This window comes from Octopus bimaculoides, chromosome 19, assembly GCF_001194135.2.
Source record: "Octopus bimaculoides isolate UCB-OBI-ISO-001 chromosome 19, ASM119413v2, whole genome shotgun sequence".
NCBI classification, from domain to species: Eukaryota; Metazoa; Mollusca; class Cephalopoda; order Octopoda; family Octopodidae; genus Octopus; species Octopus bimaculoides.
In genome coordinates this window covers 24,257,763-24,280,785 of record NC_068999.1, presented here as the reverse complement: position 1 = coordinate 24,280,785, position 23,023 = coordinate 24,257,763, and the positions used below count along the sequence as shown (strand labels likewise).

The following is a 23,023-nucleotide window of genomic DNA, read 5'->3' as shown; positions in this document are numbered from 1 at the left end:
ACACACAAACGATGGGCTTCTTTCAGCTTCTGACTACCAAATTCACTCTGACCAGGGTTTTTAGCAGAAGACATTTGCCTAAGGTGTAACATAGTGAGAATGAAGCTAAGCTGGAACTATGTTGTTGAGAACACTAAGTATTGCATAACATTAACAGTTTTTATATTCATTTATTATGAGCAAATCTTAAATCAACATTAATAAAAAAATAAATCTAGCAAAAACAGTGGGAAATATGATAAAGAATTTTTCTGTTTTCCTGTTAGAAAATTTTCCCTTGAAATCTGAAATGCCCTTCTAGGGAAAAATTTACTCCAAATTAAGAAATATGGGATAAGATAGCAATAATTTTGATGAAATATACAATTTAGAAATGATTTTAATTTAAGATTTTATAGTATTTGCATGTGCACAAACACACACAAGTGTGCACACACTTCAAAAATTGTAAAATATGGATTACCTTTCTTGAAAGAGTGATCACAATATAGATGTAGGTGACAAACAGGAGGGCAATAATTGCAAATAATGGTCCATACCAGCTGGAAATATAAAAGAAACAAGCAATAATTTGAAAAAGTTCAAGTCCAACTTCATAGTGAAATAATAAACAATATCATCCAATACCTCATCTGTCCCTGCCACATTAGCAACAACATTCACCAACAATAACCTACCATTTTTTACATTCCATTGTGCATGTCCATCATTAAAACTAGCCAATGTTTTCTTGCCATAACTTTCAATTTGGACTTCTGATTTCCAATCTTTGTCAAATTTATCCATTTCTGCTCTCTATCATTTTCAGCATCAACCTTTGTTTCATTTACAGGCCCTTTGGAATCCAGTCTATAAATCACCCTTTTTTTTTTTTTTTTTTTTTTTTTGGGGCCAACCAGCTGTCACTCATCCTATGGACTTGCTCTAACCAATTCCACTCCAACAATTTTCAAAATCTGATAATGTTATTTAGCTTTGCTTGTTTTCGAATCCAATTTGTTGCGTTATGGTTCTTCTACTTTATTTGAGCACAATACATATTGAGCTGTTGTTAGCTATTTGTTTGTTGTTTTTGTCAGGTTCCATGTTCAATCTTATGGATGGCAAATCTAAGGTAACATTTATTATTTTACAGCATGGCTAAATATGTGAAGCATGTTACCATGTTTGTTTTTTATCATGTTATTGACACATTTTTGCACAGTAATAAAATTCGAAAAGTACATAAATTCTCTGTTGTCATGGCAACCGTGCTTATATAGTTTATATTTCTCATCTCTTGTATGAAAATCGATCTGCACCATTTTCCATGAGTGTATACAATTCAATGTACCATATAATGTACGTACACATCATGAAAAGCCACACTTACACAAATTCACACCTGTTTCAGTACATACACACTATACTTAGATAAGAGATTTCTGAAATGATTTTACACAATCTCTATCATTCTGCCGTTTTCAAAAAATTCATTCTCCAAATCAATGTTATGCTAACTAAAATTTATTATACTTCTTTAATTAATCATATCCCAATTGTAATTCTATTTAGACAGATACACATGTTGAATAATAACACATTACACTTACTTTCCCTTCATTGCAGTGAGACATTTTTTTTTATCTAATTTATTGTAATGCTTATTTTATAACTTCTTTTGTGATACATTCATCTTATCATTACTGTCAGCTTTAACATAATTCTAGAATTCTCAACTTATTTCATTTACAAGCAAGTATATTGAAATTGTTATTCTCTTTTACGTATTGATACAATGAACTTTATTTTGTTTATGTAATCACTTTTTTTCATATAATTATCATCTCCAAATTTAATAAATATTTGAACAATCCTAATCTTGTGGGCTCATGGGTGTTGTGATGCTACATAAAAAGCACCCATGTTGGTGACATGTAAATGCACCCAGTACACTCTGTAAAGTGGTTGGTGTTAGGAAGGGCATCCAGCAGTAGAAACCATGCCAAAACAGACATGGAAACTGGACAGCTCTTCAGCTGACCAGCTCCTGTCAAATTGTCAAACTCATGCCAGTATGGAAAATGGACGTTAAATGATGATGTTGATGATAGTGATTTTAACATTTATATATTTTTGCACATGAAATTAACTTGCTACTGACACAATAATGAAACACTTACTATTCTGGTGGCATTAATATAATTCTCACAGCTTACATCAAACCAGTTTCAAGATAACCACTTTATATTTTAAATGTTTCAAAGTAGTCATCAGTGCAATTATAAAATACAAGGGCACAGATATGGTTACGTGGTTAAGAAGTTTGCTTGCAACCATGTGTTTCCAGGGTCAATCCTGCTGTACCACATTTTGAATAAGTGCCCCCTACCACAGCCTCTGTTGACTAATTAATTTTAAGTAAAATTTGTATATAAAAACTGTGTGGAAACCTGTGTGAGTGAGTGTAGGTGAGTATGTGTGTGAGTGTGTGCATGTGTATTCATATCAGCAAACAGAGATGCTCTGTCAGTATTTAGGTTTGACTAAATTATCTTCTTTCGTGCCAATATCTATTTTGCATTTCATGGATTATGGAAATGGAAATGATACAATAATGAAATATGTAACAGACAAAGTACCTGAGGCTCATATTATAGGTTAAAAATGCCTGGAGGCAGTACCTCCTCATGGCTACAAGCCATTGATTGAAACCAGTAACAGAAGACACCACTTTGGATTCAAATTGTTTCCTAATGCTTATGCTATGATCACTACTACTATTACTACAAATACCACACACACACACATCACAGGTTTTGCTATGTGTCTTATATAATCTTACTTCTATGCATTAACAATTGCTCACTGTTAATTCTAATTCTAACCACATGTTATAATGCGAATGCTATCACACTTCACTCTTCAATAATCTCTGTATATAGGTGTCATTCACACACATCTCAGACACCTTATGCCTGAGTTGCATGAGGCCTATAAATAGAGAGTTTGAAAGCATCCTCTATGAGGATATTTTTAACCTAGTCTCATTCAGTTGCACCAAGACACTGTCACTCCACATTTCAAGGAACCATTCACAAATTTCTCTCTCATATATATTCATATATATATATATATATATATATATATATATATATATATATATATATATATATATATATATATATATATATATATTTATACATACATACATACATATATATATATACACACACACACACACACACACATATATATTGTGTGTGTGTGTATAGATGTGTACATATACATATATGCATATGTGTATACTCACCAACAATATAGAGCTAAAATCTTCACAAACTCAGAAAATGTTTAGCTTCGCAACCTCCAGTGAACTTTCATAATGACAACACATCAAAAACTCCATCCTCAAAAGATAGGTTTCATTATCATAATCAGAGAGTGCTTCAGCTCTGAACAACTACTCTCCTTGTATGAGATACAAGTGTGTGTGTGTGTGTGTGTGTGTGCGCGCGCGTGCACACACACACACACACACACACACACACACACACTACATTACTGATCACAAAGATGCATTCTATACTGTCCTCACACCCGTCTCTCTCTCTCTCTCAGGAGAGAGGGGGAGAGAGAGAGAGAGAAAGAAAGAAAGAAAGAAAGAAAGAAAGAAAGAAAGAAATTGATCCAAATTTTTGGAAAAACTTCACTCAGTATGAGCCATATAATTTCATAGTCTCTTTCACTGCAACTACAATAGTTTGTTCTTTTAAACTGAAGTATTTTCCAGCAAACAAGACAACATAGTTTATAGTGTAAACATGTAATGTAAGCATTCAAATATCATTACTTTCTTTCCAAATCCTTCTGCATTTCACATGGAATTTTCTCTCATCATCATCATCATTGTTTAACGTCTGCTTTCCATGCTAGCATGGGTTCTCCATAGTTATTTTGGAGTATAAGTAGACCAATCTTCTTTTGGCTGTGAATTTCAGTCTGAAAAATTTGACTTGCCTGTCAAGGAATACAGCAGTTACCCATGTAATCTGCCCTGTCAAAACTCAACCAAAACATTTTATTCAATTTTATTGCCAGGACTACAGCTTACTGAAAATTTTTTCCTGAACACACACTTTTTATAGACCTCAGCCTAAAGAAATTTAACCTGAATATAAATTCTATCAACCTCACCAGTTTGGGAGAGGCTGTAAGCATTTCCGTTCCTCTTCTTTCCACAAGGTCAAGTGATTAATAGCAAAAAGCTTAAATTCCACATAGGCGCAGGAGTGGCTGTGTGGTAAGTAGCTTGCTTACCAACCACATGGTTCCCGGTTCATTCCCACTGTGTAGCACCTTGGGCAAGTGTCTTCTACTATAGCCTCGGGCCAACCAAAGCCTTGTGAGTGGATTTGGTAGATGGAAACTGAAAGAAGCCTGTCGTATATATGTATATATATATGTGTGTGTGTGTGTGTGTGTGTGTGTGCATGTGTGTGTGTGTGTGCATGTGTGTGTATATGTTTGTGTGTCTGTGTTTGTCCCCCCCAACATCGCTTGACAAACGATGCTGGTGTGATTACGTCCCCGTAACTTAGTGGTTCGGCAAAAGTGACCGATAGAATAAGTACTAGGCATTTAAAGAATAAGTCCTGGGGTCGATTTCCTTGACTAAAGGCAGTGCTGAAGCATGGCCACAGTCAAATGACTGAAACAAGTAAAAGAGTATAGGCCAACTTTGTTTCTCACCCGATTCTCTCTCTTTTACTGTGGACTTGCTGCCAAGCTGGTGGACTGCCTTGAAGATTTCATTGATCAAATGGACATTTAGTTTTTCTTTTAAAGTTTGACACATTACATTGGTCTTTTTTTGCTGAAATACTAAATCATGGGGCATAAGCAATTTAACAAATTTAAAATGCGAAGGCATATAGCTCAGTGGTTAGAGCATCAGGCTTGCAATCATGAGGTAGTGAGTTTGATTCCTAGACTGGGCTGTGTGTTGTGTCATTGAGCAAGACACTTTATTTCACATTACATCAGTTCACTCGGCTGTAGATATGAGTTGCAATGTCACCTGTGCTAAGCTGAATCATCCTTTGCCTTTCCCTTGGATAATATCAGTGGCATGGAGAAAAGGAGGCTAGTCTTCTATATAGGCTGGTCTTGCATGGATGACTGCTGGTCTTCCATAAAAACCTTGCCTGGATTTGTGCCTCAGAGGGTAACTTTCTAGGTGCAATACCATGGTCATTCATGACCAAAGGGGGTTCTTTACCTTTTAAACAATTTAACACTGACTGCCAAACAGTGTTGGGGAACACAAATATGATACACACATGTATACATACGTGTGTACATGCATATGCAAAGGTGTACATACAGACATATATGTACACAACACAAAGGGCTTCAGTACATTTTCCAACCACCAAATTCACTACAAGGCATTGCTCAGCCCAAGACTATAGTAAAAGAAACTTTCTCAAGGTGCTGCACAGTGAGACTGAACCCCAAATCATCTCATTTCAAAACAAACTCCTTAATCACACACCCTTGTCTATGCCTATAACATGACTAATATCCTGAGACCAATTTAGGAAATATATTCTTTCCTTTCTAAGATGGGTTATGAATTTACCATTTATTATTAAAACTTTATCTGTAAAGATCCACTTCACTTTCCCTTTTCCAGGATCAATAAAATATGTACCCCTCAAGAAGTCAAACTGTGGCCCTCCCTAAAATCTATGGCCTATGTTTGTGTTAAAAATAATTATTCAATATTATAACGTTGAGTAACAAAATTAAATTTTTTTTTGTCTTTGGTCAGTAAGTGTTATTTCCTATTTGTTTCTATCTAGAAATTAAAAGAAATGTATTCCCATCAAATTTTGTTTTTGTGACCTGGACATCAATGTTTTCAAACTGATCTATTTTCCATTACATTTCAGACAGATTCAGTGCTGAGTTTTCTGAAGCAGAAATATCATTATAGCAAATATTGTGCTCAGTATCACAGATTTGCTTGCCAGCTGCATCTCTGATCATGAGCAGGAGTAGTGGAGGAGTATCACAGCCTTGCTACCCAAGGACAAAAACCATGCTAGGCAGTGTAATCAATGATCGTCATATTTTATGTTATTTATCCTTGTTTGGTAATATGGGTGGAAACAAGTGGCTTGGTGGTCAGGGTGTTACACTCGTGATCATAAGATTGTGGTCTTGATTCCTAGACTGGGCAGTGTGTTGTGTTCTTGAGCAAAACACTACATTTCAAATTGTCCCAGTCTATTCAGCTAGCAGTGGAGGCGCAATGGCCCAGTGGTTAGGGCAGCGGACTCGCAGTCATAGGATCGTGGTTTCGATTCCCAGACTGGGTGTTGTGAGTGTTTATTGAGCAAAAACACCTAAAGCTCCACGAGGCTCCGGCAGGGGATGGTGGTGAACCCTGCTGTACTCTTTCACCACAACTTTCTCTCACTCTTACTTCCTGTTTCAGTTGTGCCTGTAATTCAAAGGGTCAGCCTTGTCACACTGTGTTCCACTGAATATCCCCAAGAACTACGTTAAGGGTACACGTGTCTGTGGAGTGCTCAGCCACTTGCACGTTAATTTCAAGAGCAGGCTGTTCTGTTGATTGGATCAACTGGAATCCTCGACATCGTAAACAACAGAGTGCCAACAACCAACAACATTCAGCTGGCAAAAACTAGTAATCCTGTGATAGACTGGCATCCCATCCAGGAGGAGAATATATGCTACAGGATCTGAGAAATTGGCCTTATGAGTCAATGTCTCAGGAAGGACTACAGAGCCTTTTTCATTTGATAGTGATATGGTGCCTGCACACACTCACAGGAGAGACAGAAAGCTCTGTTAAATAATATAGACATATAATGAAAAACATTTCAGCTTTGAGCATCTGTGTTTGTTTTTTGTTGTTTTTTGGACACAAGCATGGCTGTGTGGTAAGAAGCTTGCTTCCCAACCACATGGCTCCATATTCAGTTTCACTGTGTGGTACCTTGGTCTTGTGTTTTCTACTATTAGTCTCAGGCCAACCAAAGCCTTGTGAGTGGATTTAGTTGGCAGAAACTGAAAGAAGCCTGTCATATACATATGTATGTGTGTGTGTGTGTTTGTTTCCATCACTGCTTAACAACCGGTGTTGATGCTTACATCACCATAATTTAGCAGTTCAGCAAAAGAGACTGATAAAATAAGTACTAGGCTTAAAAAAAAAAGTACTAGAGTTGATTCATTCAACTAAAAATTCTTCAAGGCGCTGCCCCAGCATAGCCACAGTCAAACAACTGAAACAAGTAATAAATAAAAAATAATTAAAATAAGACTACAGCATCTTATCCACTATCTCCTTTCTCTTTCTCTTTTTTTTTTTAATTTAAGACAACAGAGTGTAATCTGAGGGTCATTTGGCTGCTGTTTCTGCTTGCATGATTAACTGTGTAAATGTTCCCTCACTGGCTTGTTTTTAGTCATTTTAAGTTTTTCATTAACTATTAACTGCAGAGTTTCAAATCATTTCATGGACAATGACTGCCAGTGACCAATTGTTATTGTGGTTGTTTAGTTTTAGTGCTGCTTTGATCAAACAGGTCTATACTCAAAGACCATCACAAACTCATCTTTTTTTTCAGACACAGTGTAATCTAGAACTCGTTGTTTAATGTTTCCTGGTTTTAAATGGCATTACTTGAGAAAAATTTGGTTACTACTTCTAGCACATTGAGTAACCATGTAGAGGCTCTGGTGTTCAATGATTTTTTTCCTTGTTTTTATAGTGAATATAATAAAAGTAATCAAAACCTTAACTAAAATCAATTTTGACATTTATCTAATATAAAAAAATATATAAAATAGAATTTAATAACATTTTTAATTTGAAAATGCATGAATAATAGATTCTTGCTTTATCAGAGATTATTCAATGTCATTGTTTTATTCATTCATCTATTTAACGCCTGATAGCATAAGTTGTAGGAAGACATTACAGAGGCATAGTTTTACAGTTGAATGCTCTTCCCATTGCTAACCCTTACCTGTTTTGCAAGTAATGAATTTTCCATTTGTTCTTAAAAGTGCTGAGCAACAGAGTGACTCGTAGAATAGATGTTTTTCAAACTGCTTAATATCATAGAATCTAGAATAACCTCCAGCACACTTCTTATATATAGCTGAAAGTAATAGTATATTCAAAATATAAGGAATTTTCCATGCAACTGCTCAACTTACATGAAATAGTAGCCAAATTATCTCAAATCCCACCTTACCTTCTTAAAAATGAACGGCATATTTATCAATGTAATCCTAGATATATTAATAGACAGAATAATCAGAATTGGAGTGCTTTTGATGAAAGATATACTTAATCAGAGTTGGGCTAGGGCTAGATAATGATTATCATATAAAACAGATTATGAGAATGAAAAAATACACATAACTATGAATAGCTAACATAGCCAACTAATTAATTGATTATTCTAAGTAAAATTCTACTGACGTGAAGGTTAACATAATGTAATTAACCCCTAAAATATATGTTTAATCAATTAAAATTACATATATAGGGAAAAGGAAACAATATTCATTATCACAGGCAAGGGAGATAACTACAAAATCTAAATTGATGAAAAATTTAATGCTGGTAGGGAGGAATGAGGAGCTCAATTTCAGTAGACCTCTTCAACAAAGCATAATCTTATTCATACTTACTAAATAGACCTTAGTTGGAAAGACTGAGAGTGGAATAGTCAGCCTCAAATGACAATAGACCATAAGTGCAGCTTTTCTTGATGTTTACCTAAATGCTCCTAAAGTATCAAAGTTAACCATGACAAAAAGGTGAATAAAAACAGAGCTGCTATGGCAACCAGCTTGGTTCTCTAGTAATTAGGTTATCACTTTTTTAATAGCAAAAATTAATGTAGAGAATACATCAATGTTTAGCAGAGCAAAGGCTATTGGTTGGAGATCAATAAAGAGACAAATGTTTAATTCTGTCTGGTTTTAGTTGCATCAACTGAATAAATATAATAGAAAACAATAACTATGACACTAAGAATTTTCATTATACATTATGGCACTACCTCAACACTTAAAGAACTGTGTGTATAAAAGAGATATTAACTGTATTTGTTCTAAACAGAAGCTTAACCATATAAATGATAAAATCTTTATGAGCAAAAGGTATCCATAAAGCTTGTGCTTAGCTTCAGATACGAGTCTTTTATAGGTAGTAACATCTATAGAAGCAAGGCTTTTGACACAAGCTATCCAAACATGAGCTGGTATTCTAATCCATTATCCTGTCACCACTCTAACCTTTAGCAAACAAACCATAGAGCAAGAGAGAAAGTTGATCAATAGATATACAGCATTATAATTTCAAAATAATTATGTTGTTGTGAAAAATTATGAACATTACTATAGAAAAGACAAAGCATAAACAGCTTAATGGCTTGGAGATATACATTCTTCAAAGGTAAACAGTTGACACTAAATTTTTCTTCTCATTTTACCATTATATGCATTGGAGATATGGTTTAGTTTCCTCAGAATAATAGGTTAGCAGTAATTATAGTAAAACTCTGCAGAAACTTGCTCTTATAAGTAAATATTATTCATTCATTCATAAGGTAAGAGGAAATGGAGAAACACTGTCAGTGCAAGCTACAGTGCAGGTTTCTCTTTGAAAATAAGCCATCTGGGAGGGCAATAACTTCAAATACTATCTGATACAAGATAGTGGAAACTCTTTAGTCCAGCAGTAGACAACCATGTTAGTAGCATGATAAAAATACACCCAGTCCACACTACAAAGTGTTTGGTGGGAAAAAGGACACTCAGCTATAAAAACAAAAAAACAAACATACAAAAACAATACAAAATGTGGTTTTCTCTATTGTTGTGGGTACCAGATGATAAAGGATCACAACAGTAGGGGAAATGCCTTGAGTTTCAGTTAACTTATGCACAAAGAAAACAAAGGACAAAGAAAAAAATGATGATATATATGGGTAAGATATATGGATGATGACAGCTGTGTAAAGAAGTGCCAATCTTTAAATGCGGAGGGAACCTGTAGAAGAGGTAGACCTAGGAAGACATGAGGCGAGGTGGTGAAGCATAATCGTTGAACATTCGGCTTCATAGAGGCAAGGACAAATGACCAAGACCTTCGGTGATATGCCATTCTTGAGAAGACTTGTTAAATCATGATTATGGCCAATGCTTGAGAAGACAAGTTAAATCATAATCATGGCCAATGCTGGTGTCACATAACTGGCATGTAAAAGCACTAGTGCCAGTGACATGTAAGAAGCACTCATTACACTCTTGGAGTGGTTGGCATTAGAAAGGGCATCCAGCCTTAGAAACCATGCCAAATCAGACTGGAACTTGGCACTGCTCTCTGACTTATCAGTTCCAGTCAAACCATCTAACCCATACCAGCATGGAAAGCTGATGCTAAATTATAATGATGATGATGATGATGATGACAGTGACAACGATGATGATGATGATGGTATATATATATATATATATATATATATATATATATATATATATATATATATATATATGATGTTGCCACCCGCACAATCACCATTTTCATCATCATTATTTAATGTCCATTTTTCTATGCTTGCATGAGGAAGATTTTCTATGGCCAGATGCCCTTTCTGTCACCAACCATCACCTGTTTCCAAGCAAGTTAATAATTCCCATAGCCAGACATATTACTACTGAAAACTGGAAATGATCAACATCGCTTGTATGATGGTGATGCGTGTTTACAACCATTACATGATGTTAAGTCAAAAGTACACACACACGCACACACACACACACACACACACAAATATACATGACAGGCTTCTTTCGTTTTATGCCTACCAAATCCACTCACAAAGCTTTGGTTGGCCCAGGGTTATAGTAGAAGACACTTGCTCAAGGTGTCACACAGTGGGACTGAATCCAAGAACACATGATTGGAAAGTATGCTTCTTAACCACACAGTACACTTTTACTTTACTTATTGTTGATTACTAATATAATATAATTATATTATTACCTTCAATAAACATAACATTCTAAAATTTGAATTCTTAATTAACACCTGTGTTAGCTGCTATTCTTAATTCTTATTTATCATACTTAAAAAGATTGTGTGCATTCAAATATTAAAAATGGACAACTAAATAACTTTTGGCTTCCTTAATACTTCAAGAATGATATTAAATAGTAATAGTCTCCCTATTTTTCTAGTTCTTCACACAGTCTGCAGTAAGTTTCTCTTGAGTAATGTGGTACATTATCTAGAATTTTTATCTGCTCAGTGGAAAAATGTTCTCACACAAAATTTCTTTAGTTCAGTTATTCACTCTCTTGTGAATTTTATTTTATCATTACAGCAACTGTTATTGCAATTGTTATGGAATAAAATGTAGTTTCTTGGATAATTTATCAAACTTAGTTCAATTTTATTCCTGTTGTCTGCACCAGAGTGTGGCTTGTTTTGTAGAAAAACATTTTTTTTTTGTTCAGATGCAATTTCTATCAGAAAATTTGCTATTAAAACACAAATTCTATTTGGGGAAAGGGTTCGATATTCAAATTTCTCAATCATACAGATTTTTCAATAAAAAACAAAATAATGTTGCTATTAAAGAAAAAAAAAACTATATAATCCATGGTCTCAGTGCTGTTACCTAAAGTAATTCTATAATCAATACAGAAATCCATGTAATATCAAATTAAGAAGATGCATGATGAATAAAAAAAATAGATCGTTTTCAGATTGGAAAATAATTATAGAGTCAAACAGTTGGTGTTTTTTAGATTTTTTTTTTTTAAAATATTAAATATTTTAAATTTACAGATATACCAAATTAGTATTTACTATATGAATTACTTGCTATTTCAGTTATTGTTGATGTTGCAAATCTATGAGTGAATGAGAAAAAAAGGTACGAAATTCTTGGATCTACAAATATTAAGAGCGTCCAATTATTTTAATCATTTATTCAACACACTGAGATGTTAGATATCACCAAATGAAGTTGATGTAGTCACATCCTTTTGATTCTGATGCAGTCCAATCTCAATATTGAACATTTCAGAATGCAGGTGGTGATGTCTTTCCACTACTTGTTTGAATGTTCACAAGAGCATGTGATATCCACAAAGAAACACAAGCTATTTATTTAAATATCTTCTTATAATAATTTTATTTCAAAAGAAAAAAAAACACAAAGGTATTACACTTGTTTTCTTGAACAAATTGAATGAAACAGATAAGCTATGATCCAAAAAAAAAAAAAAAAAAGATAACTGCTTCACTTGAAAACAAACATTTCATTTTATAAGATCATTTTATATTTATTCATAACAATAATCATTCTTCAGCAGTTTTTATTTCATGCACATTGATTTTTTCCTAGAAAAGTGATTCTTCATTAACTGTCATACAAAGATAATTAAAATAAATTTAAAAAATACATGCTTTGTTTTGTTTTTTCAGTTGCTGAGTGTGCCAAATGACAAAGCTCTGCAACAGGAGGACAGATACTGTGTGATCAATCCAGTCTATGTAAATGTGTGGAGGGATAAAGGGGGTTGCAAAAAGAAATAAAGTAGCTCTAAAGAAAATAATATTCAGAAAATTCTGGCTGAAGCAACTTCCCTTGCCTTTAAGAAAAATCTGAATACCATAAATTTTCATTTCCTTTCATAATGCTTAAGAAATCATGGATAAAGAAATTATTATCAGTATTAGTAATAGCTTTAATCAGAGATACAGAGCCTGTGATGAATGTGACTTATCATGGGAACAATTCCAATACACATTCAAGCAGCTATTATAACTCCAAATAAAGTCTATCAGTATTTAGTCCCTCCTTCTATGTCATGAGCTGAAATCCTTCCTGGATAAATTATGTCTTTCATTTCTTCAGAGTCTGAACGAATCAACTATATTGTCCAACAAAATATAGGCTCTGTGCATCATTAAAGAAATCAATATTTATCTAATCTAATTTTTGCATTTTTCAAAGAACAGGTATGAGTGGTTTTGACTTCTATAGAAATATCCAAATATCCAATTAATGATTATTCTAGGTAAGATGGTTTCCTTTGATGAAATAACAAAAATAAATAGATAGACATAAAAAATAACAGTTTAGATTCAACAATACATAACAGTAACGTTATATTACAGTAATATATTACAATACTATGCCATGGTATGAGATAAACTGACCAAATCAGAAGAAAAGTCAATTAAATTGTTATATTTCATTTTCTATCATTATGCTGATAATGTGTAATATTAAGTTACTGGCTTTACCTGCAGACAATCTCATGGAAATCTGAAACTATTATAAATGCTATAGTCAAATTCTCATTTTATCAATATTTGATAAAAAAAAATTATTTCCTGTTGGTATGGCTATATCAAGCAGCTAGATGTTTCGTGAATGGAATGCTGCAATAGATTCATATAATAACAATAGTTTGAGGATATTTTATATTATAATATCAAATTTTACAGACTTGCTATTAAAATAATTACCTTTAGATTGACCAATTCTTTGTTCTCATCATCAACTCTGGTGTACCCTAACTTTGAGTGATGTATATCAAATTATTCATTATTCCTTCTGTACATTAACACTATACTTCATTCCTCCTTAATCTTCTATACATAGTCATTACCCAAGTACAACCTGAACACTTCACACTACACTGAATTCATAAACAGGTATACTAAGAGCATCATTCAATGAGCACATGATAACCTTGTCTCCTTCAACAGCACAAAGACACAATTATAACACATACAAAGAAAACAACTTTGTACCCCAACCTCTCTAGACAGAAATTAAAACCCTTAAAGTGGTTTCTAGTTTCAAGCCTCATAATATCTGAGTATCTCTCATGGCAAACCCACATTTATAGTATTTCCAAAATTATATTACAAAGAATAGGATATTTTCATCTTGATAATTCTATAATCTTAACCTTTTGTAAGTCATGACATTCTATAAAGTTCTATAAAACCCACATTAGAGTACTGTTTACATCTACAGGACAGTGTTACTGTTACACATACGCACATTCTAGACCACTTTTCAAAGAAGGTCAGATTCAATCAGTAATATATTTGAATCACTAGTACACAGTTATGCTGTGTCTTCAGTCGTTAATTTTTTATCCCTACTACAATAACCTCAGCGACTCTGATCAAGCTAGTTCCATACTTTCTCCATCTGAAAACATTCAACCTTCTCATTACTCTTACTGTAATCTTACTCCCCAAATTCTTCACTATCCACAGATCTACCTTCCCAGAGTAGCAGCCCTCTGGAATTATCTCACTGCCCATGTTTTTCCTACAAATACCAACCTACTGCAACCTACAGATGTCCAAGCTGAATAACAATCACTTAAATCACAGATGCCATAGGCAATGTTCCAATTCCAGTGACTTATTGAAAAGAAAGAACTGTTCTAAAAAGTTGATGGCCAATTTTTTTTTTGTTATATTTACATTGCAGATGTGGTTGAGTTTCCTCAACAGAAAATATTAGTAGAAATTACAATAAAACCAAGCAACCACTTGTTCTTCCTATGAGTAAATATTTCTCATTCATATACACACTGACAAATTATTAGTTTTCACTCTATATTTCTAGCAAATATCAAAAGGTATTTCCCTTTATTCATTCATTGCATCTGCTACTTATTGATTTCCATTCTATAAATTGTAGCTCAATCTCTTTGGTTAAATATTGCTAATCCACATTGATCTCTAATTTTGGAACCATCGATTCACTAACAAATTGATCTTAGCAGTCTTTGTTTAGTAACACAGCTGTTCTGTCCCTCTGCCTTTAAATGGAAGCTGTTGATGCATCGCACATGAATGTGTGCACAATTTTGTGTGGACAAACAGGCACACACACACACGTACACACACACACACACACGTACACACACACACACACACACACACACACACACACATTTTCTTCCTTTATAGAAAATGAAGTGTTAGCATATTGCTTCAGATAATAACTCAAGAGCTAAAGAATGACCTTCACCTCAATCAGAAGAAATGAACTGAAGTTAACAGAATAATTCAAAATAGATGTCAGAAGTTGGCAAACGATATTGTAAGTTTATAGTAATATAGTTCAGTAAAGGATTAATGTTAAAGTAAAAGCAATTAACACAAAGTGAAGTTATTGATGTTCTTAATTAGTCCCAAGTCAGCATTAATGGATCAAGCCTATGATCTAAGTTATTCCAGCAATGACCATAGATAGTAGAGTGTGATGTGAAGGGTATTTGGTTATTATTTGTAGTGGGTCAAGTGATCATGCAGAGGCTCTTTTATTGGCTTACTGTTACAGAGAGGGGTTTTTCCTTGGGTACTTTTTGCAGAATCCACTCAATTACATGAATTCAGACCAGGTCTTTAGTCTGGGTTTAACTTATGATGTTTATTCCTATCAACCCCACCTGCCCTGCTTCCACCAGTCAACAAGCAAACAGAAACAGTCTGGATAGTGCAGAGAGCACAATATACTCACACTCACAGCACAACCCCATACAATTCATACTTGCATGTTGGAGTATGTAGTGAAGAGATTAGTTCAGAAAGAGACATGGTATAGCTGGAAAGATGGACCATTGGACTATACTGTACTTAGCATTCAGATGACTTTCTGTATGTCATAGAACTATTCAATCAGAGCTGACTTGGGGGCCACACAATAACAACAACAATTACAACTGCCGCCTGTGTGCTTGGGATTGCTGGATCAGGGTTAAACTTAATCATTTAGATACAGACTTTCTCAAGACCACCTCTGCTTCCATGATACAAACTTCATGCTTAAAGTGATCTAAATTAAAACAAACTTTCAAAATTTCATGTTGATTTATGTTCCAAACAGGCACACACACACTAAATTCTTCATCATTTTCAAAATTAACTGAAACAAAGGCAGTGTATTTCAATAGAAATATGGTAACAAAAGGAACAGCAACTACCTGTGGCTATAGGACTGCCAAGTCAGGCTTACAAAAGCCAAAACAAACCTGCTAAAAGCCATGGGTTCTGTCTTTCTTCTTCTGACTCAGCCACAAAAAAGTGTACAAATAAATGACAAACTATAAGCAGAAATGTATTAATCTCATCAACACCAACAGCTCAAAAGATATCTTAGTTTTAAAAATATATAAAAAATGCCTTTTTTCCCCATAAAAGTATTAATATCTTTATATTTTTTTACCTTGTACATCTTGGTTATAATACTCTTACATTCTGGAACACAAGCAAATTGATTCTAAACTTCACTAAAAATGTCCATGAAATAGTAACAAGGAAGATGCAAAAATATTATAATAGTTACACCAATAAAGTCAAGCATTTTGACAACAAGGGCTATGTTCATATTGATGCTCTCTTATTTATAAATAAATTCATATATAACAGATTGGTACAATCTTTTGAAATAATGTTTATCAAAGTTAGTCCAAATAGAGACGAGTACATAAAAAAGTAATACTTGAAATTTTTTTTTCAAAATATAGATTTAAGTAAAAATTACATTACATGTAGTAGATTACTTCAACTTATTTAATCTCTTACAAATAATTAAATAAACTGAAATACTCTGGTATGTATAATGTAATTTTTGTCTAATCTAAACAAATTTAAAACTTCAAACAACTTTCTTAAATTTTGCGTTAGATGTCCTAAAAGTAACATCATTTCAATCTATATTTCTTTGCTCTCATATCCCTTGTAGATAGTAATAAAGCAAAATACTAAACTTTGCCTCAGATGTTTCAATATGTTCTTATCTTTTATCGTTTACTTGTTTCAGTCACTGGACTGCAGCCATGCTGGAGCACTGCCTTGAAAGGCTTAGTTGAACAAATTGACCCCAGTACTTTTTTTCTTTTTTTTGGTATTTACTCTATTGCTCTAGTTTGCCAAACTACTATGTTAAGGGATGTAAACAAACCAGCCCTAGTTGTCAAGTAGTGGAAAGGTGACAACACAAAAACACACACACACATGTGGTGGCTTTCCACACAGTTTCTGCCTGTTGAATCCTCTCGCAAGACATTGATCTTCCCAGAGCTACAGTAGAAGATATTTGCCCAAGGTGTTACACAGTGGTACTGAACCCAAAACCATGTGGCTGCAAAGTGAGTTTCTTAACCACACAACCATGTTGCCACCTGTACTAGAGATGTTAAACAGGGGTTGTCAAAATACCAGTGATGGGGTTGGGTTTAATTAGACCCAACCCCATCACTGGTATTTTAACTTTTAGATGATTACGGTAGTGGTTTAGCAAACTGAAACAATATATACTAACACATAAATATGCAACTAAAGTGAAATATCCACAAAATACAAGTATGTAACCATTCAAAAGTTAAAAAACAAAACAAACAAATGTACAATAATAATAATTCTTTTTTGGTGGTAATTTTCACAAATTAATACTTGTTAAGTTATGACATTTGTTTATATCTCATATATCATATGAGTTAAAACCCTAGATATTTGTCTGTCATGTTTATAAAAGATTTTATCAGCACCACATTAGCATCATACAGGGAACAAGTAAGTTTTGCTTTATTGATATTTTCAACTAAGAAATGTTTCAGTATTTCTAAAATATTCAGAGACAAAACAACACCATGTGTATCCCACTTTTAGAATCAATACATTGCATCCATGCATGTTGTAAGAGGGAACTAAAAGGGTTGGCAATAGGAAGGACATCTGGCCATAAAACACTGCTTCAGAAAACTTATCCAACCCATGCCACCATGGGAAGGTGGATGTAAACACTGATGATGATGATGATGATGATGAATGATACAGAAACAGAACTGCTAATTTGATCTATCAAGTAAACAGATATTTGTCGTAAAATTTATTAGTAAGATGGTCAAGGCTGTGTTAGCAACATTACAGGCCCCTGGGCAAATGAATGCACTAGGCCCTGTAGTATTTAGTTATTGGTAGCAAGCTATAGCATAGATAGATTAGAATTGGGCCCCTAGATCTCTGAAGTCCCCCCGCTTCCCCAAGCAACTGCCCAGTGTACTCATACATTAAAATGGCACTGAGGATAGTTCATTAACAGAATAGATCATTAACAGAGGAAAATATAAAATATGATATAATTAATAAGTGATAGAGTTAGATATGTGCCAATGGACCATATTAATCCCCTGACCATAGGAGCACCCCTCTGTCCAACTTATATGGATAACCAATATGGATAAGTTGACAAAGGCTTGCTGAGGCTCCATTCAGCAGTGGATCAGAAACAGCCGAATGGAATGAAATAAGACATAACGGGTGAAATAACTTAATAGCAAAGTAAGTCAATGGTAGGCTACATCATCTAAATCATTAATAATATATTAATAAGATAAATCATTGCTACGATAAATTAATATTGGTATAATTCATTAGTAAGATAAGTAATTAAGAGAGCAGAAAATAAGTTATTATTAGCATATTAGCTTTTCATTAAGTCAAAGAAAATAAAGTCATAAGTAGAATAAACTATTACAAGAGTAAGCATCAGGAAGGTGAGATGTTATCAGTTGTGACAAGTCATAAAGATGACAAGTCATAACGATGACAAGTCATAACGATGACAAGTTATTAGTAGGTCATTCATAGATGAAATCATCGGTCATCATGTTTTTTCATAAAGGTAAATGAAGAAAATATTTTGACTTACATGCCAACTCTCCACTTCCAGTTTTCAACGATCCAGCTGCAAACAAAACAAAATATATTTTATTGTATTTACTGATATTTCACTAACACATATGGATATTTTGGAAAGTTATATTCCCTCATGGTATTAGATATTGTTATATAATTTTCACTATTGAAAAGAATCTCTCAAAGATTTTCTTTGCTCTTGTAACCTGCTTTTAATTGGTTGACTTCATTTACTCTGTCTAGACTTTCTGAATTTCCAACGTTTCAATATTTAAATTTGTATAATACTGAAGTTCAAACTAAGAACAAGATATTTTTTTGTAAGACTTTCTTAACTTTAATATAGTTTTACCAGAACAGTTTCAATGATTTTAACCCTTTAGCATTTAAACCAGCCATATCCAGCACAAGTATTATACCTGTTTTATGTTCAAACTGGGAAAATCCAGCTTCTCAAACCTATCCTGCAATGTGATTCTAAAACTAAACAATCACATCTTCAAAATCTCAAAGCTACATGATAATACATGACTAGCTTTAAAAGATGTAAATAAATAAGCATGACATTTGACAGAGTAATCTGAATGCCGGAGGGTTAAAGGATGATACTCACTAACATGCATGCATGAGTAAGCATAAACAACAAAGAACTAAAAGCCTTACTATAAATGTGATACCTCACAATTTTGGATCTCTGCATAGAGCCTTCACATATATAACATTGCCAAAAGTACATCACAGAGCAGAAATATTCGGCAATTGCCTAATGTTGTGATTCACGAGAATATTGTCCACATGATAAACAAAATCTGATCAATCATGACTTTGTGTCAAATAGGCTCCAGCAAGGTTTTAAAAATTTTTTTGGTGCACTTTCTTCTGAGCCTATCAACTAGTATAAATTCAGCATACATTTGACTACTAGACAGAGAGCTTGAAGATGTGGCTGAGAGAACATTGACAGACACAGTAGAAATTTGTCAACAGAGATATTTGCCAACAGAGTCAAAGGATGAACAATATTAGAAGTTAGCAGCCAGCAAGCAACTAACAACAATTTATTTGCTGCTACCACTACACCAAGAACAAAAACTCTGGATGTTTTGGTATTCATAGTAGCAACAACATTCTTGTTTTTGTGTGTGTACAAAAACAATAAAACTTTGTTTATCAAAAATCTTAACAGACTCCAGAGTTCTGTTTTGTGAAAACACAAAGACCAGGACTCCTCTTTAGAGCCAAGAAATACTTAATTGCTGATCAGTTGCTAACCCTCTATAAAACTCAAATAAGATTTACATTGGAGTATTTTACACTGTGTGAGAAAGTGTTGCTGCTTCATACACTCTTTTCCCTGCCTATTCTGTTGCTCCTAAAATGGTATCTATTCTTTTGAACTAGCTAACTACATCTTTTCCCACTCATGATGTCACTGCAATGGTTATAGGCCATGTTCCTATCTCCTATTAAAAGAATATACTCACATAAATAACATCTAATGCATACACACACACACACACACACACACACACACACACACACACAAATAAAGAGAAGATAGTTCAGATATACCAATGACATGTAATATATTTATATACAGTTACCAATACACAGAGTCACACAATTCTGGAGGAAAGTATCTAAGTATTTGTTTCTAATCTCTTGCAAGAAACAGTTTCAGAAGACATAGAAACTCCAAACAGCTAAATGGTGCACACAATGATGATTAAAACTAAACAAACATCAAATAAAATCAATTGTCTAATTCATTTCCAAAAGTATATTGAATTAATTACTTAGGTGAATTTTTAACAGACAATATGGTCATTGAAAACATAATGGACAAATTTAGATGAAATGAGTTGAAAGGTTAAAATAGGATTCAAATCTGCTATAGTTTGCTACATTCAGACAGTATGTTCTATAAGCAAACAATAGCTGAAGATATTGATGAACATATTATACTCTTTTACTGGTTTCAGTCACTGGATTGTAGCTATACTAGGACATCATCTTCAGAGGATTTAGTAAATTGTATTGATCCAGTTACTTAGCCCAGTAATAATTTTATCGATCTAAATTGGGTGAGTTCCATAAGTTAAGTCCTTTTAAAGAACTACATCCTTTTTCAGAATCAAAATAGTACAAGATATTTGCACTGATATACACAAACACAGGCATGCGTGCGTGTGTGTGTGTGTGTGTGTGTGTGTGTGTGTGTGTGTGTGTGTGTGTGTGTGTGTGTGTGTGTGTATGTGTACTTTATGGTAAGCTGAGAGCTTTATATGCCCAACTATGAGTTTCGCATTTCTGATCTTCAGACAGCAGTGAATGTTGGAGTAACTACATCCAATACATATAGCTTCTTCCAGAAAAAAATAAAAATAAAAAAAACGCAAAAATGTTTGAATATAATGCAGATTGAATGTTGTTGCTACTGGTGATCATTATATGATTGTATTTTGCATGTGAACATTTGGGTGCCCAATACATTTGTGAATTGCTGTTAGAGACAGAGAAATATATTAAAATTTTTTTTAAAGGACATCAAAATCTATAAAAAATATCAGAATATAATAAAAGAAAAAACACTTAAAATGTTGGGGCAGAGATTGTAAGGCATTGTGATATATGGCTAAATTGATTAACAAGACACAAAATATGTATTAAAAAAATGGAAGAATTACATAAATTGCATTTAAAATCATGGAACAATGAAATGAAGTGGATTGGTGGCGAATAAAGAATAAATGGTAATGACTGATGAATATTAAGAAATGATACAGATGATAAAACTGATTTTTTCTTTATTTTATAAAAAAAGATGTGATGAAAAATTATAATTTTATTAAAATATAAAATATCTGAAAAAAAAATCATAAAATGTCAAATTGCAGAAATTGTAAAATAAATCAAAATAAATTTAAAAAACGGATTAGAAATGAAATGATGAAGGCAAAATAAAGCAAAATGGATTAAATATGAAGAGTGATCTAGGTGAAGTAAAGTGAATAGCCATTGAATAAAAGGAATTGGTATTAACAAAGCATTGATTTGGCAACTACTACCATTTCTTCTGTATCACCCATCCAGTTTAGTCCACTGTTTCATCATCTTAATGTAACTTATATAATTTCCCAATATTTTTTTAATATGCATCTTTCTATCAGTCTTATATTCAAATAGGTTTTTAGTCATTTATTGAGCGTACTTGGATATAAAGGAATGTATGTGTAAATGTGTAAGTGTGCAATGTGAGGTGGTGTGTCCTTGCACGTGTGTGCAATGTGAGTTGGTGTGTAATGTGAGTTTGTATGATTGTGTAATATGGATGTGTGTGTGTGGTGGGGATATGCAATATGTCTGAATGTGTGTGGGAAAAAGAGTCAAGCATGAATACGAAGAACAAGAAATGGGTATGCAAATGTATACACAACTGTAGGAACATTTGCAACCAAAACCATAAAATGTGCAAATGTCTGTGTGTGTATGTCTGTGTGTATGTGTGTATGTGCGTGTGTGTGTATGTGTGTGTGTGTGTGTGTGAGTGCGTGCATGACTATATACATGAAGATATGGAAATAGGTATGGACCTTCATGAAATGCATATATTTACAAACAGAGATGTGAGACAGGAATGGACAAAAGAAAAAAAGAAAAAAACAACAAAAAGAAAACGATACTAATAAAGTTACAGAAAAGTTATACCTCCTTTGATCAACTAATTATTATTTATCTTAATGGCAAATCTGTTTCCCTTCCCTCTTTCCCAATTTTATTCTTACTTCACAATAAAAAGCTATACAAATATTAACTACTATTTATGTTAATACATTGCTGACTGCCTTCATTATATTTTCCACATTAACACAACACCTTACAACATTAATATACATTAATATATCAATTCATCTTTGCTTCTTGTTAATCAATATAACCATATATTGCAATTCCATATATATATATATATATATATATATACATAGACACACAGACTTATATGTGTGTGTATATATATATATATATATATAAACAATATATGAGTATATGCATATATATGTACATGTATGTATATACGTTCATCTACATGTACATATAGATACATAACTGGGTACATGACGTGGCAAAAGAACAAGGACAAAATGGTAAACAAGGTGCAACAAACAAGCAGGCCACATAGAAACATCCCCTTCATCAGCTGCCACCATTAAAACTCTGGCGTTTCGAAGAATTAAGGCAGTA

At 33.4% G+C, this 23,023-nt stretch overlaps 1 protein-coding gene across 1 annotated transcript in view; it reads right to left on the bottom strand.

The window, feature by feature from the left end:
• The window catches only part of LOC106884106 (cyclic AMP receptor-like protein A), a 267,251-nt gene that overhangs the window by 43,283 nt on the left and 200,945 nt on the right, over nucleotides 1-23,023 (bottom strand). Inside the window, exons 7-8 of the mRNA XM_052974900.1 lie at nucleotides 18,795-18,836; nucleotides 464-542 (exon numbers count right to left, since the gene is read on the bottom strand). Coding sequence (XP_052830860.1) covers nucleotides 464-542; nucleotides 18,795-18,836 — 121 coding nt within the window. The remainder of the gene's footprint in view (nucleotides 1-463; nucleotides 543-18,794; nucleotides 18,837-23,023) is intronic.